The following is a 14279-nucleotide window of genomic DNA, read 5'->3' as shown; positions in this document are numbered from 1 at the left end:
TAAATATTTCCTGCTTTACTGTCAGCTCTTTCTGATCTGGGCTCAGATAAATCATCATTTAATATCCCAGACCCTAAATAACTCGGATGTATCGCAAATAAATTATGTTTAAGGACTTTTAGACTTTTCACTTCATAATCAATACATACAGTATATATCCTGCAAATAATGTACTAGAGGTTGTGTTATATACAGTAGTGAAGGGTGCTTGCTAGATAAAACCGTCACCACATAATAAGAATATTAATTACACACACAAAAATGAAATAATCAAACGCTCTGTTCATTATGGAATCTGCATAGTCAAAGCTGTTAATATATTATTGAATGTAATGCATTGTATAAGATTTTCTTTTCTTCCTCCACATTTGTGACCATGTTACTAAAGCAGTGCTTTTATGTAAGCAAAGCATGCAAGGATTTCCAGAGGAACAAAAGACACATTTAGAATCGTGTCACTGGTATTCGATTCCTGGAAACTGAGGCGGAAACAAAAGCGTAATATTTTTCTATAAATGAGTTTTCAGCCGTTTTCAGCTGGTCCTCTGATGTTTCTACGCTTCATGAGGACATGGCCCTGAAGCCATCACGAACCTCGCTGCGTTCATGGGAACACACTGCAAATCAAAGCTGTCCTGCTTCAGAATCACACTGGAACTGATGGAACGTCTCTATCATAGAGAATTGTGTGTTGTGTTTTGTGTTTTATGAAACTGAAAACCGAGTCAAAGGCTGAGAATTAAGCAGATTTGGTGTGTGCTTCTGCTGTTTGAGTGTCAGCTTTCAGAAATTGTGTGACAAAACTGTAATATCTGTCCACAATGAGCTCTTGAGCAGTTATTGTCAACACATCTGGAGCTCGTCTGTGTTTATGGGCAGTGAGGACATGACTCTCATATTAAACACAACAGTAAACGGTCAAAGAACAGAGTGAATATAAGCGCCTCAAGCATCAGGAGGTCTGGCTTTATTTGATACGTGCAGCTCAAAGATCATGGAACGCTGTCTGGCCACAATACATATTAAATATATTTAAAGTTTCAGCCTTCATATACCACAATATATCCAAAAGTGTATTTCTGGGGCAAGAAAATAGATTTCCAATCTTACAGTAGCCTACATTTAGGCTTCCTTCATTTAGTTTTAAAATTCAAATGTGTTATAGACTCACGTGTGTTACAGACAATACAGTTTCCTTCAAATGTGACACGCAAATCTATTTTCTGAGATTGAAATATATGGAGAGTAAAATGTATTTTCTAAAAATATATTTACGTATATTTATAAAATGTATTTTATGCATATCAAAAAATGGACAAAATATATTGGTAGAAGGGTCATACAACAGAAATGTCCACTTTTGGTATGGCAAGATGTCTTCAAATGTATTTCTTTTTATAACATTTAAATTTAGACCACATTATTAGATTACCTTTTGACTTTATGAATACACATAAATGATTTATTTACCCAAAAGGAAGGTGAAACCAGTGGCAATTTTCATGAAAAATGCATTTTATAAATGTCTGCTGCAAGGAATCAAACCACATGCTGTCAATCATGGTATACTCAATAAATCAAGTACTTTAATACATTTATATTTTAGTTTTTTCCCTAACAATAAAGCAGGTCATCAGTGAGTTCATATAATAATATATAAAATCATTTTCACATAATTCATATGAAATCATGCGATAAATGAGAACATTTCTGAGAACTGAAAAGAGACAGTGGATTATCATGGGCCTTTCTTCATAGATCTTCAGGAAACAGGAAGAAGGAAGCCATGTGATGTGTTCAGTGGGATTTTTATTTCCAAATAAAGGATTTTTGTTAAACAACAGTGACAGCTCCAGGGGACCAATACTTTCATTATATATTTTATACAATTTATTCAGCATTTTATTTTGTTTTTCAATGTCATTTACATCATATATTTGATAGTTATGAATAAATTATTGTATTTTAAATGGTAGAAAAACCTGTTTTCCCTCTGTGCATGGCCAGTGCCTGAAATTCTATATAAATAATAAAAAACAAAAAAACAAACAAATAAACAAAAAACATTCCACATTGATGGCTCAAGAAGGTGTAATTGTTCAAATAACATATTGTTTCATTTTAAAATATAAAGAAATTGTAACCCTAAAGTGTTTTTAAGTGTAATATTTCTGTAAAGGCCAGGGACAAAAAAAGGAAATTTCCATAGTATCACAGAAAACATATTTGCATAAATATATTTAGAAGCATATTTTAGCAATTTCAAATGCATTAAAAATATATATTTGAAAACTTTTTTTCTCCCAAAAAATATCAGATTATATATTTATTCATCAAGCGGGAAAGCGGAAAGTGATTCTAAACACTGATGACATACAAAACGGAAAAAACAGGCGAAATAAACGAGACACGCGTTCAGAATGACAATGACTGGATAAATGTGAAATCAATAGATCTTTCAAACCAAGTCCAGAAAAACACAACTATGGCATGCATCTCTGGCCATGAATGTTAATGCTGCTGTAAATCTAAGTTAATTCAACACGTGCAATGCGATGCACGCGACTGAAAGCAGCCATACTACCCCATTACTGACATTTGAGCTCTCTAATGACACAAAACACATTCTCGGTGGTTTACACCATGTATGTATGCTCAGCATCGCTCACCTGCCGCCTGCTGGAGAACACAGTATTCTAAGATATTTCATGATGATTGATTCCGAGCAATGTACCGTTCAGAGGAAGCGCGTGGAAAGAGAATGTGAAACACGTTCCTTCATGTTATTCCGAGTGGAACCGGTAGATGGAGGCAAAGACCGTCCCCTGAGCATCTACAGCCCAGGAATAAACACAATCCCCGAGCAATGGACATCGACATTTACAGGAATCCAGGCTGAACATTAGCATTGTCTTGTTCATTTATTAGACTAAATACACGGTTAAGACCTTTTAATCCAAGTAAACTTGAACACAGCATGTTAATAAAGTCTCTGATCGGACAGAAGATAAAGAATATTAAAGTCTTGTTTTCTGTGAAACTGAGCAAAAAGAAGCGAGTTTAAATGCTTAAAACGAGTAAATATCTCCCAATCAACTTCATTCAAAAGTTTTCATTCGTCACTGACTGATATTTGTTCTTGTTTTAAGCATTTCTTTTTGTTCAATTTATAAAGCATTTTACATTTGCAGTAAATGCATCTTGATTTCAGAATGTTTCGATATTTACATTTAATCATTTAGCGTGCTTTTATCCACAGCCACTTACAAATGAGGACAATGGAAGCAATCAAAATCAACAAAAGAGCAATGATATGCAAAGATATTCATATTGGACAACAAAAATACACAGGCGAATATTCTTCTTTTGCAACATTTAATGCCACGTCTTTTTAAGGCGTTCATTTGTGGAAGGACGAATGAAGAGTTTTTCAGACCCACAGGAACCCTGTAGTTAAAAAGAGATGAACCAAAATGCAAAACCATATTGCCAAGACAGCATGATGAACAATCAGAATGAGTATTAATAGTCTGCATTGTTCATGGAGTTGAGAGCAATGGTTTGTTTAGTGCTACATTAATCATTTGTTCACATGTGCATGGAAATGCTCAGGTGATGAAAACATGAAGATAAGGAGCTTATCCAGCTTTAAACCATGTACTAGTTAATATCACAATCACTGCACTCAGCACTGACGGCAGCTAGAGATAATTGAAAACCATGTATTTCTCTGTGTGTGCTGTTCGCTGTACACCTTAATATATGCATGTATTCCAACAATAAAAACCACAGCTGTTTTTCATCTTCTCTTTGACTAAAGCACCAAACCTCTCCGTCACACATCAGCTTCATATGGATGTGTAATGCTTGCTGTAGCTGCTCAGCTTGATTTTCTCGGGCAGGATGATGTTGAGTGAATGCTGCTCGCGGTCGGATGCTCTCTGCTGTCGCACCAGCTGACTGTATTTGGCGTTTGCCATCCACGTCTCACAGCGGTTAAAGAAGACGATGCCCGTCGTGCCCAGGATCACCAGACAGGTGAGGAGCCCCAGAACGGCGAAGCAGATGATCTGGCTGCGGGTGACCAGTGGATCAGACTCGGCCGGACGCAGCAGCAGCTTGTGCAAAGCGTGAGCCGGACCTGATGCTTTCACTCGGGGTTTGTGCTTGAGCTTGCTGATGTGCAGCTCACAGGACGGGCCGGTGAATCCAGCTGGACAGAGACACGAGGAACGGCTGTCAGAGCCACTCGTGTTCACGCAGGTTCCTCCGTGCTGACAACGAGAGCTGCGGAGGAGAGCAAACACATGCAAACACATTCAGACAGATACAGTCCCTTATTTTAGCTTCATTTTGACACCACAGTTAAAAAGTCATGTCTTTGTATTATATGTGTCCCTGCAGCACAAAAGCAGTCATGAGTAGCACAGGTATATTTGTAGCATGGGGAAGTCGTGGCCTAATGGTTAGAGGGTCAGACTCGTAATCCAAAGGTTGTGGATTGTAGGTGGGGGGAGTGAATGTCCAGCGCTCTCTCCACCCTCAATACCACGACTGAGGTGCCCTTGAGCAAGACACCGAACCCCCAACTGCTCCCCGGGCGCTGCAGCATAAATGCTGCCCACTGCTCCGGGTGTGTGTGTGTGTGCACCTGGTATTCATCACGTCCTGGGGACCAAATGTCCCCACAAGGATAGTAATACCAGTAAATCTTAATCTTGTGGGGACATTTTTTGGTCCCCATGAGGAAACAAGCTTATAAATCATACAGCATAAAGTTTTTTGAAAATCTAAAAATGCAGCATGTTTCCTGTGAGGGCTAAGTTTAGGTGTAGGGTTGGTGTAGGGCAATAGCACATACAGATTGTACAGTATAAAAACCATTACGCCTATGGGATGTCCCCATAAAACATGGAAACCCAACATGTGTGTGTGTGTGTGTGTGTGTGTGTGTGTGTGTGTGTACGTTGGATGGGTTAAATGCAGAGCACGAATTCCGAGTATGAGTCACCATACTTGGCAGTATGTCACTTCACTTCACTTCACACAGCAATAGCCAACAATACATTGTATGGATCAAAATTATAAATTTTTCTTTTATGACAAAAATCATTAGGATATTAAGATCATGTTCCATGAATATATTTTGTAAATGTCCTACTGTAAATATATCAAAACAAATGACACTTTTTAATTAAAATGTTACCCAAAATGTAGTTTAAGTTCGAAAATATAAAGCAAAAAACATATTGTTCATAAAGTCTTAGACACATCAACACTTCATTTCTTGGCCTGAATTGATCTGAATAATGACTATCTTATGTTATCTTATGCTGTACAGCTGAATCAAATTTCCTTCATGATTGATGAATTTTGCAATACTGACACTGTTATTGAACTGAATTAAATCAACATTGAACTGAACTGAGCTGGAAAACTATATACGCAATTGTCTTTCAGAGTTTCACAGTTTGTTTAAAATTTAATGCAAGTTTGCATCACTGATTCTGGTATTTTCCTGTTTTCCTGTTGAAACAATCTGTATTGTATAAAACATTATAGAAATAAATGTGACTTGACTTGAAAAATCACCTCCAGATCATATGATTAAAAATAAGTCAAAACATATCAAAAGTAAAGTTAGTTGTGAAAACAACTCAAGCATCATTTGTGTTCCAGTGTCAGAGCCCACTCTGGAGCAGGGAAACTTCACAAACTTCAGAACTTTATTGATAACACTGGGATCACAGGAGACATGGAGATGACGATAATACCGGACACAGGGGCAGGGAAACACAGGGCTTAAGAACACAAGGAAATCACAGAGGAAGAACAGAAACAGGTGTGGAGAAATTAAACAGGGCTAGGGACTAATTAACTACTGATGACAGGGAACGAGGACAGGAACAGGAAGGCCAAATATAGACACGAGAGGAGGGGGAAACAAGACACAGGACTGACAACCAGTGTCACTTGGTTTGATATTGTGCATTTAATGCAATGAAGTTCAGACATGTTTAAGTGTAAAGATGTTATATTAAATCAAATCAAATTAAATCACTTTTATTGTCACATCACCACAGCACATGTGCCTTCGTGAGTGAAATTCTTGAGAGCGTGCTCCAGACAGTGCAGAAACAATTTACATATAGACATTACCATACATACGTACAGACTTATACAGATGACAATGTGTAATATACACATACATATACTCAGTACACATAGTGTACTATTAGACAGACATACAGTTACCGATACACATTATACACAGTATGTAGTACACATTCTACGTTATATATACACAGTAATATGCGAAGATGCAGCAGATTATATATAAACCGGATGTACAAATGTCATGGATGTGCATTGGATGGTATCCAGTGCTGGCAAAAACATTGTTGTATTTGTGCAGTAGTGTACTGGTAGTCCAGTTTGAACTGTATGGAATTAAAGTGCAGTGCGTGGTATATTGTAAAGTGGGAGTATGCTGTAGGGTGTATTAGTTTTGACTGTTCATTAGCCTGATAGCCTGAGGAAAAAAGCTATCCCTCAGTCGGCTAGTGCGGGATCGGATGCTGTGGAGACGTCTTCCTGAGGGCAGCAGAGAGAGCAGTCTGTGGGACGGGTGGCTGGAGTCACTGATGATCCTCCGGGCTTTCTTTATACACCGCCTGGTGTAGATGTCCTGGAGGGAGGGAAGCTCACCTCCAACAATGTGACGGGCAGTTCGCACGACCCTTTGCAGAGCTTTGCGGTTGCCAGCAGTGCTGTTTCCAAACCAGGCGGTGATGCAGCCTGTCAGGATGCTCTCCACAGTGCAGGTGTAGAATGATCTGAGGATGCTGGGGCTCATTCCAAACTTCCTCAGCCGTCTCAGGAAGAAGAGGCGTTGGTGTGTCTTCTTCAGCACTGCATCTGTGTGAGCGGACCATGTGAGATCCTCAGTGATGTGAACACCGAGGAATTTGAAGCTGTTTACTCGCTCTACAGGTGTCATGTCGATGGTGATGGGTGTGTGTTCTCTGCTCTGTCTCCTGAAATCCACCACTAGCTCCTTGGTCTTATCGATGTTGAGTGAGAGGTGGTTCTCTTGACACCACTTAGTCAGGGTTCTCACCTCCTCTCTGTAGGCCGTCTCATCGTTGGCAGTGATCAGGCCTATCACCGTTGTGTCGTCAGCAAATTTGACGATGACGTTGGAGCTGTGTGTTGCTGTACAGTCATGTGTGTACAGGGAGTACAGGAGTGGGCTGAGGACGCAGCCCTGAGGAGCACCAGTGTTGAGGGTCAGCGGGGATGAAGTGTTGTTGCCCATTCTGACCACCTGACATCTGCCTGTCAGGAAGTCCAGGATCCAGCTGCACAGAGATCCGTTTAGTCCCAGAGTCTGGAGCTTCTCAACCAGTGTGGCAGGCACTATGGTATTAAATGCTGAGCTGTAGTCCACAAACAGCATTCTCACATAGGTGTTCTTATTTTCCAGGTGGGAGAGAGCAGTGTGCAGGGTGAAGGCAATAGCATCGTCTGTGGAACGGTTTCTGCGATATGCAAATTGTAGGGGATCCAGTGAGTCAGGCAGCACAGAGCAGATGTAGTCTCTGATGAGTTTCTCAAAGCACTTGATGAAGATGGGTGTCAGAGCAATGGGCCTCCAGTCATTCAAGCATGTGATTTTATTTTTCTTTGGTATGGGCACAATGGTGGATTTTTTGAAGCATGCGGGAACCACGGACAGAGAGAGGGAAAGGTTAAAAATGTCTGTGAAAACCCTGGCTAGTTGGAATGTGCATGCTCTGAGCACACGGCCTGGGATGCCATCGGGACCCACAGCCTTCCGTCGGAAGGATCGGGTTACATCTGCGACAGAAAAGGAAAGTGCGCTCGCCTCTTCTGCTACAGCCGCGGGAGCGCGCTCTGTGTGGGCGGTGTTGTGAGCCTCGAAACGAGCATAAAAGTGATTAAGTTCGTCCGGTACAGAGGCGGCAATGTTCACAGTAGCTGGTTTATTCCCTCTGAAATCTGTGATGTTATTGATACCCTGCCACATGCTTCTTGCGTTGTGGGTTTGAATTGTTCTTCAACTTTGTTTTTATATTGTCGTTTGGCAGCTTTGATTGATTTCCTGAGATCGTAACTGGCTTGTTTGTGATCGTCAGAGTTTCCGGATTTAAAGGCAGATGTCCGCGCTGACAAGGCTGCTCGAACATCGCTGTTAATCCACGGTTTTTGGTTGGGGTAGATGCGGATTGTTTTTGTCGGTACTACATCCTCTACACACTTCCTGATGAAACACGTTACAGTATCTGAGTACGCCTCTATGTCGTCATCAGACGCTGCCCGGAACATGTCCCAGTCCACGTGATCAAAACAGTCCTGTAGTATAGCGTCTGATTGGTCCGACCAGCATTGAATTGTCCTGAGGGCGGGTGCTTCTCGTTTCAGTTTCTGCCTATAAGCAGGCAGGAGCAGAACGGAAGTGTGATCCGATTTGCCGAAAGGTGGGCGGGGGAGCGATTTGTAGGCGTCCCGGAATGGAGAGTAGCAGTGGTCAAGTACACGATCACCACGCGTGTTGATGGTGATGTGTTGAAAGTATTTTGGAGCTATTGTTCTGAAGTTGGCTTTGTTGAAGTCCCCCGTAACAATAAACGCCGCGTCTGGGTACGCGGTTTCCTGCTCGCTTATATTCCCATACAGTTCCTTGAGTGCCTGGTCTGTGTTGGCTTGAGGGGGAATGTAAACAGCTGTGATTATGATCGCTGTAAATTCCCTCGGTAGCCAGAATGGTCGACACAGAAGCATATGAAATTCCAGATCAGGGGAGCAGGAGGATTTAATAGAGTGTAGGTTCCTTTCATCACACCACGAGTTGTTGATAAAGAAACAGACGCCCCCACCTCTGCTTTTCCCTGTGAGCTCTTTCGTTTTGTCCGAGCGGTGCACGGAGAACCCCGTAAGCTCGATGGCTGAGTCTGGAACCACTGCAGACATCCAGGTTTCTGTGAGGCAAATAATGCAGCAGTCCCTTGTTTCCCGTTGGTATGAGATGCGTGCCCGCAGTTCACAGAGTTTGTTGTCCAGTGACTGAACGTTAGCCAGCAAAATAGTTGGGAGAGGAGGTCGGAGGGGACGGCGTCTGAGTCTGACAAGGACGCCGGCTCTCTTCCCCCTTTTCCGGCGGCGTTTCCTCGGTCGCGATCGTGCAGCCCAGACAAAGGGCTCTGATGTGGTGTCTGTAAACAAGGCGCCGGCGTTCAGGAACTCAAAGTCCGGTTTGCGTTGCGCGACGAAGGAACCAATGTTTAAAAACGTGTGTCTATCGTAGACAGTTATACTGACAACATCCAACACGTGAAACAACAAAATAACAAATAACACATAAGAAACATAAGAAAAACTGCAGAGTTGTCTTGGAGCTCGCAACACGGCTGCCATGCTCGGCGCCATCTTGAACCACTCATCTAACCATTCATATTATCATCTAATCAGAGGTTTGCATGCTTGATCAATTGATGTAGCTTCATTAATGAGCATTTGATGTCTTTGTAAATGTCAAATAAGGATGATCAATGCAGTCAATAATTAATGGCAGCGCTGGATGATCGCAGCTCAATAGCATCTTTATGTGAGTGATATTTCTGACTAGTTTTTCACTCCACAGATGTTTAACAGAAGAAACCGTCTGCTGTTCCCGTCTCTGCTTTAACGAGAATCAGAGTTACCTGTTCGCTGAACACGGTCCTTTCTTCATCTGGCAGTCTTCCCCCGTGTATCCAGGAGAACAGAGGCAGACGTGTCCTCCTCCTCCGGTCTCCACACAGGTAGAGTTTCCCGAGCAGGGCTTTGATGAACACCGGCGAACCTCTGAGAGAAACAACAGAGTCACACTGTTACCGTAACAGCACACGACACAACAGCTGCTGCATGCTGAAGCACTTCTCTCTGACAATACTGAGTAATCAAAGAAGAATCCTGAGGAAAGATCACAGTGCACTGAGTTAAATCAATCTATTTCAAAGAATTATGGCCATGCATTTTCATCTCTGCTGATGCTCCTTTATAAAGTCCTGTAGGATACTGGACCTTGATCACAGCGCACTCCTGTCCATCCGCTCTCACAGACACACTGCCCCGGTTCTTCACATGCTCCGTGAACACAGTCAGGAGAAGGAACGCATCGATCACACGCCGCGCCGCGCCAACCTGCTCTGCACCTGTAATACACACACACACACACACACACACACATGCACGCACACACACACACACGCACACACACACACACACACACACACGCACACACAGACACACACACACACACACACACACACAGACACACACACACACACACACACACACACAGACACACACACACACAGACACACACACACACACACAGAAACACACACACACAGATGAAACTAAAAGACGATGCTGTGCGACGATATTGGATCCGATAGTTATGTTGCATCTCAAGTGTAAATGTTTTCATTCATTATGTGATCACTATTGCTTTGTCTGTTAAACAGATCGATCGATATGAGTATGTGTGTCCCTGCAGCACAGAAGCAGTCATGAGTAGCACAGGTATATTTGTAGCAATAGCCAACAATACATTGTATGGATCAAAATTATACATTTCTCTTTTATGACAAAAATCATTAGGATATTAAGATCATGTTCCATCAAGATATTTTGTACATTTCTTACCGTAAATATATCAAAACTTCATTTTTGATTAGTAATATGCATTGCTAAGAACTTCATTTGAACAACTTTAAAGGAGATTTTCTCAATATTTAGATTTTTTTGCTCCCTCAGATTCCAGATTTTCTAATAGTTGTATCTCCGCCAAATATTGTCCTATCATAACAAACCATACATCAATGGAAAGATTATTTATTCAGCTTCAGATGATGCATGTATGTATATATATATATATATATATATATATATATATATATATATATATATATATATATATATATATATATAAAATACGTATGACTGGTTTTGTGGTCCAGGGTCACAAATGTGAGGCTCTTCTAGTGAAAGATTAAAATATCTTCACAGTGACAGCATTCAATTGTTCAATAGTTTCTAAAAAGGTTAATGACGTCTAACACACATACACACACACACACACACACACACACCTGCATTCTCCAGACTGCTCACAGAAGCCGTGATGACATCCAGCTCCACATTCTGGACCTAAACACACACACACACACACACACACACACACATATATTACTGATGAATAAACACTCGCCTGTCATTTATCATGTCTCACAACTCCAACACATGAAGCTGACTGACAGCAGTGGAAACGCAACAGATACGATGATGCGGGTCAGTAAAACAGTGAAATAAGAGCGAAATAGTGTAGATATTAATATGGTTATTTCACCTTGAGCAGAAACAAGCGCGCAGAGGAGCAGCAGAAATGAGAATCCGAGCCGGAGAAATACATTCATCCTCCCGCAGCTCGATCCTCGATCCTCCGCTGATCGCCTTCACATCATCACACAAACTTACCGCTGAGCGCGCGAGCAGGACATCGCTAAACTAAACTAGTCCTCCAGCTGCCTAACTCTCCTAAACTAGTCCTCCAGCAGCCTAACTCGCTGGAAGCACAGAAACTCATCTGAGAAAGTGCGCGGTGGTCAGAGCGAGTTAAGAGCAGTGAATCCGACTGAAGCTCCGCGAGCTGCTGCTGCCTCAGCCTGACACACGGAGCTATACTCCACCCATCACCTAACTACACACATAAACACCACTGAGCTATACTCCACCCATCAACTAACTACACACATAAACACCACTGAGCTATACTCCACCCATCACCTAACTACACACATAAACACCACTGAGCTATACTCCACCCATCACCTAACTACACACATAAACACCACTGAGCTATACTCCACCCATCACCTAACTACACACATAAACACCACTGAGCTATACTCCACCCATCACCTAACTACACACATAAACACCACTGAGCAATACTCCACCCATCACCTAACTACACACATAAACACCACTGAGCTATACTCCACCCATCACCTAACTACACACATAAACACCACTGAGCTATACTCCACCCATCACCTAACTACACACATAAACACCACTGAGCAATACTCCACCCATCACCTAACTACACACATAAACACCACTGAGCAATACTCCACCCATCACCTAACTACACACATAAACACCACTGAGCTATACTCCACCCATCACCTAACTACACACATAAACACCACTGAACTAAACTCCACCCATCACCTAACTACACACATAAACACCACTGAGCAATACTCCACCCATCACCTAACTACACACATAAACACCACTGAGCTATACTCCACCCATCACCTAACTACACACATAAACACCACTGAACTAAACTCCACCCATCAACTAACAAGCATCACTCATCATTAAATTGCAGCTCTTTTGAACAAGCATCCAGGCAACTGAAGTTACACCTTCTGAACTGTCTGAACACTAAACATGGGCTCATATCATAATATCATAATTCTCGTATCTTTTCTATTGTAATTTTTCCTGTCAGTCATGATATAATTTTTTTACCTGCTCTCTGATCCTGACAATTAAAGAGGCTGTTTTTGGACGGGTTAATTGCAGAGCACAAATTCAAAGTATGGGTCACTATACTTGGCCACATGTCATGCCACTTTCACTTTTAAACATCTACAGCATGACTGTCTGACCTCTATACAGTATTCCTATAGATGTGGAAAGACTAGTGAGCTATTCTGAGCACAGCATTAGTTTTCAGGCTGTTTTTGGATAGTGCAGAGAGTTTTTGTTTATAAACGATTTCTCATGATATGTTTTGATGAATGATTTGATCCCTAGCTCGACACGAGGGTATTTCAGCTGTACCTTTATGCCCAAAGGCCCAGTTAAACATTAGTTGGGCCTCTAAACCGGCGGCTCTCACTGAAAGAATCGCTGTCCTAGCAGGGAAAACATTTCTTGGCACAGGAATTCAAGCGCAGGGTAGCGCGTCTCTATTCTCAGCAATGACCTACATGTGCTGCGTCTCTTATCGCCAGCTAGGCTCCGGCACACGTCTGGATGTAAACACTGATAACCTCGCTCTGTCTGTGAAAAAGCTCCGATACATAAGGATGAAACCGTGGGGGGACTGTTAAAACAATTCAATCTCGTTGTAGAAGCAATATATCTAACTTCATTTGAGCGTGTTTTATAACCAGCACAGCGGCTGCTATGAAATATCAGCTTTTCATTCGGCTTATTAAAGGACAGGGATCAGCCATTGATCTGCGGCACTTTGATCTCATTTGAGATCTGTTATTTTCCTTCATCCCGAGGGTCTCTCCAGTTTGATGGGATGCCGTGGACAAGCGGCCGTCATTCAGTGATGATTGATTACAGCAGGAACAGGGAAAATGAACAAATGAACAGCAGCGCTGAAGGTGATGCTCGGCCTCTCTGGCCTTCATTTGGAGTAATTATAACTCAGCAGGACAGGTGCCTTAATGATGTTAGAGAATTTTACATGCTCATTTTATTTATAAACCTCTGAGCTCTGTGTTATTTACTGATACAACCTGCAGAGAGACGGTTGACAATAAATGATATGCATATAACCGTGGCATAAAATAAAAAGAGGTCGATTCAGTCTTGACACGTTGATGGAGTCTGCTGTAAACATGCTGTAGATTTACAGCCGTGAGCGTAATAACCGGCTGCTGTTGGACAGATCATTAGTTATTCCACACCTTTACTGAAGAGGCTGTACATCTGTGATTCGTCTCTGGAGGGATTCTGAAAAACACCTGTATTGAAAGATCAATTGCATGACGGGGGATAATTAGGTTTGTCCCCAAATGCTACTCAGTTTTACTTTGATGACTTCTATAATTAATATTTATTCATCATAATAAATCACCCTTATTATACAAAGGAAGGATTTACAGGTTTACTTCAACAGGTGTGCTGAAAAAAGAGGAACAGCAGGTCAGACAGTTTGAGTGATGAGAAATCAATGCCAGCGATTCACACAGCCATCAAGCCAATCATCACACACGACCTCCAATAAACGTGACGTTTTCTAGCCAAGAGACGCCTCTCATAGTCGTCCAGAAACACTTAAAGGGAAAAATTAGCTCTTGGGTATCAATTGCAGCCCTTTTAATTGAGGTCGAGCTTACGTTAAACACAAAGACTGAAGAACACTGAAGATCTCCATTGAAACACTGCAGGAACAA

The 14279-nt window shown here is 41.8% G+C and overlaps 1 protein-coding gene across 1 annotated transcript; it reads right to left on the bottom strand.

The window, feature by feature from the left end:
• Window positions 1-1790: 1790 nt before the first annotated feature.
• On the bottom strand, window positions 1791-11787 carry LOC306886181 (protein delta homolog 1-like). The gene is made up of 5 exons (XM_079443101.1): window positions 11417-11787; window positions 11160-11217; window positions 10087-10217; window positions 9726-9867; window positions 1791-4287 (listed from the first exon to the last, which is right to left on the bottom strand). The coding sequence occupies exons 1-5, from the start codon at window positions 11481-11483 to the stop codon at window positions 3849-3851; spliced, it is 837 nt and encodes a 278-aa protein (XP_079299227.1). The 5' UTR covers window positions 11484-11787; the 3' UTR covers window positions 1791-3848.
• Window positions 11788-14279: the final 2492 nt, after the last annotated feature.

This window comes from Barbus barbus, assembly GCF_936440315.1.
Source record: "Barbus barbus genome assembly, chromosome: 20".
NCBI classification, from domain to species: Eukaryota; Metazoa; Chordata; class Actinopteri; order Cypriniformes; family Cyprinidae; genus Barbus; species Barbus barbus.
The sequence above is the reverse complement of the archived record's forward strand: the minus strand, read 5'-3'. Positions and strand labels throughout refer to the sequence as shown.

What these genes read in the sequence shown, in the direction of transcription:
- LOC306886181 (XM_079443101.1), bottom strand. Translation starts at nt 11,483, where the DNA reads ATGAATGTATTTCTCCGGCTCGGATTCTCATTTCTGCTGCTCCTCTGC. An exon ending in GAGCAGTCTGGAGAATGCAG is followed by an intron (nt 10,218 to 11,159) that starts GTGTGTGTGTGT and finishes TGTGTATTACAG; the next exon opens with GTGCAGAGCAGGTTGGCGCG. An exon ending in AGGAGTGCGCTGTGATCAAG is followed by an intron (nt 9,868 to 10,086) that starts GTCCAGTATCCT and finishes TGTTTCTCTCAG; the next exon opens with AGGTTCGCCGGTGTTCATCA.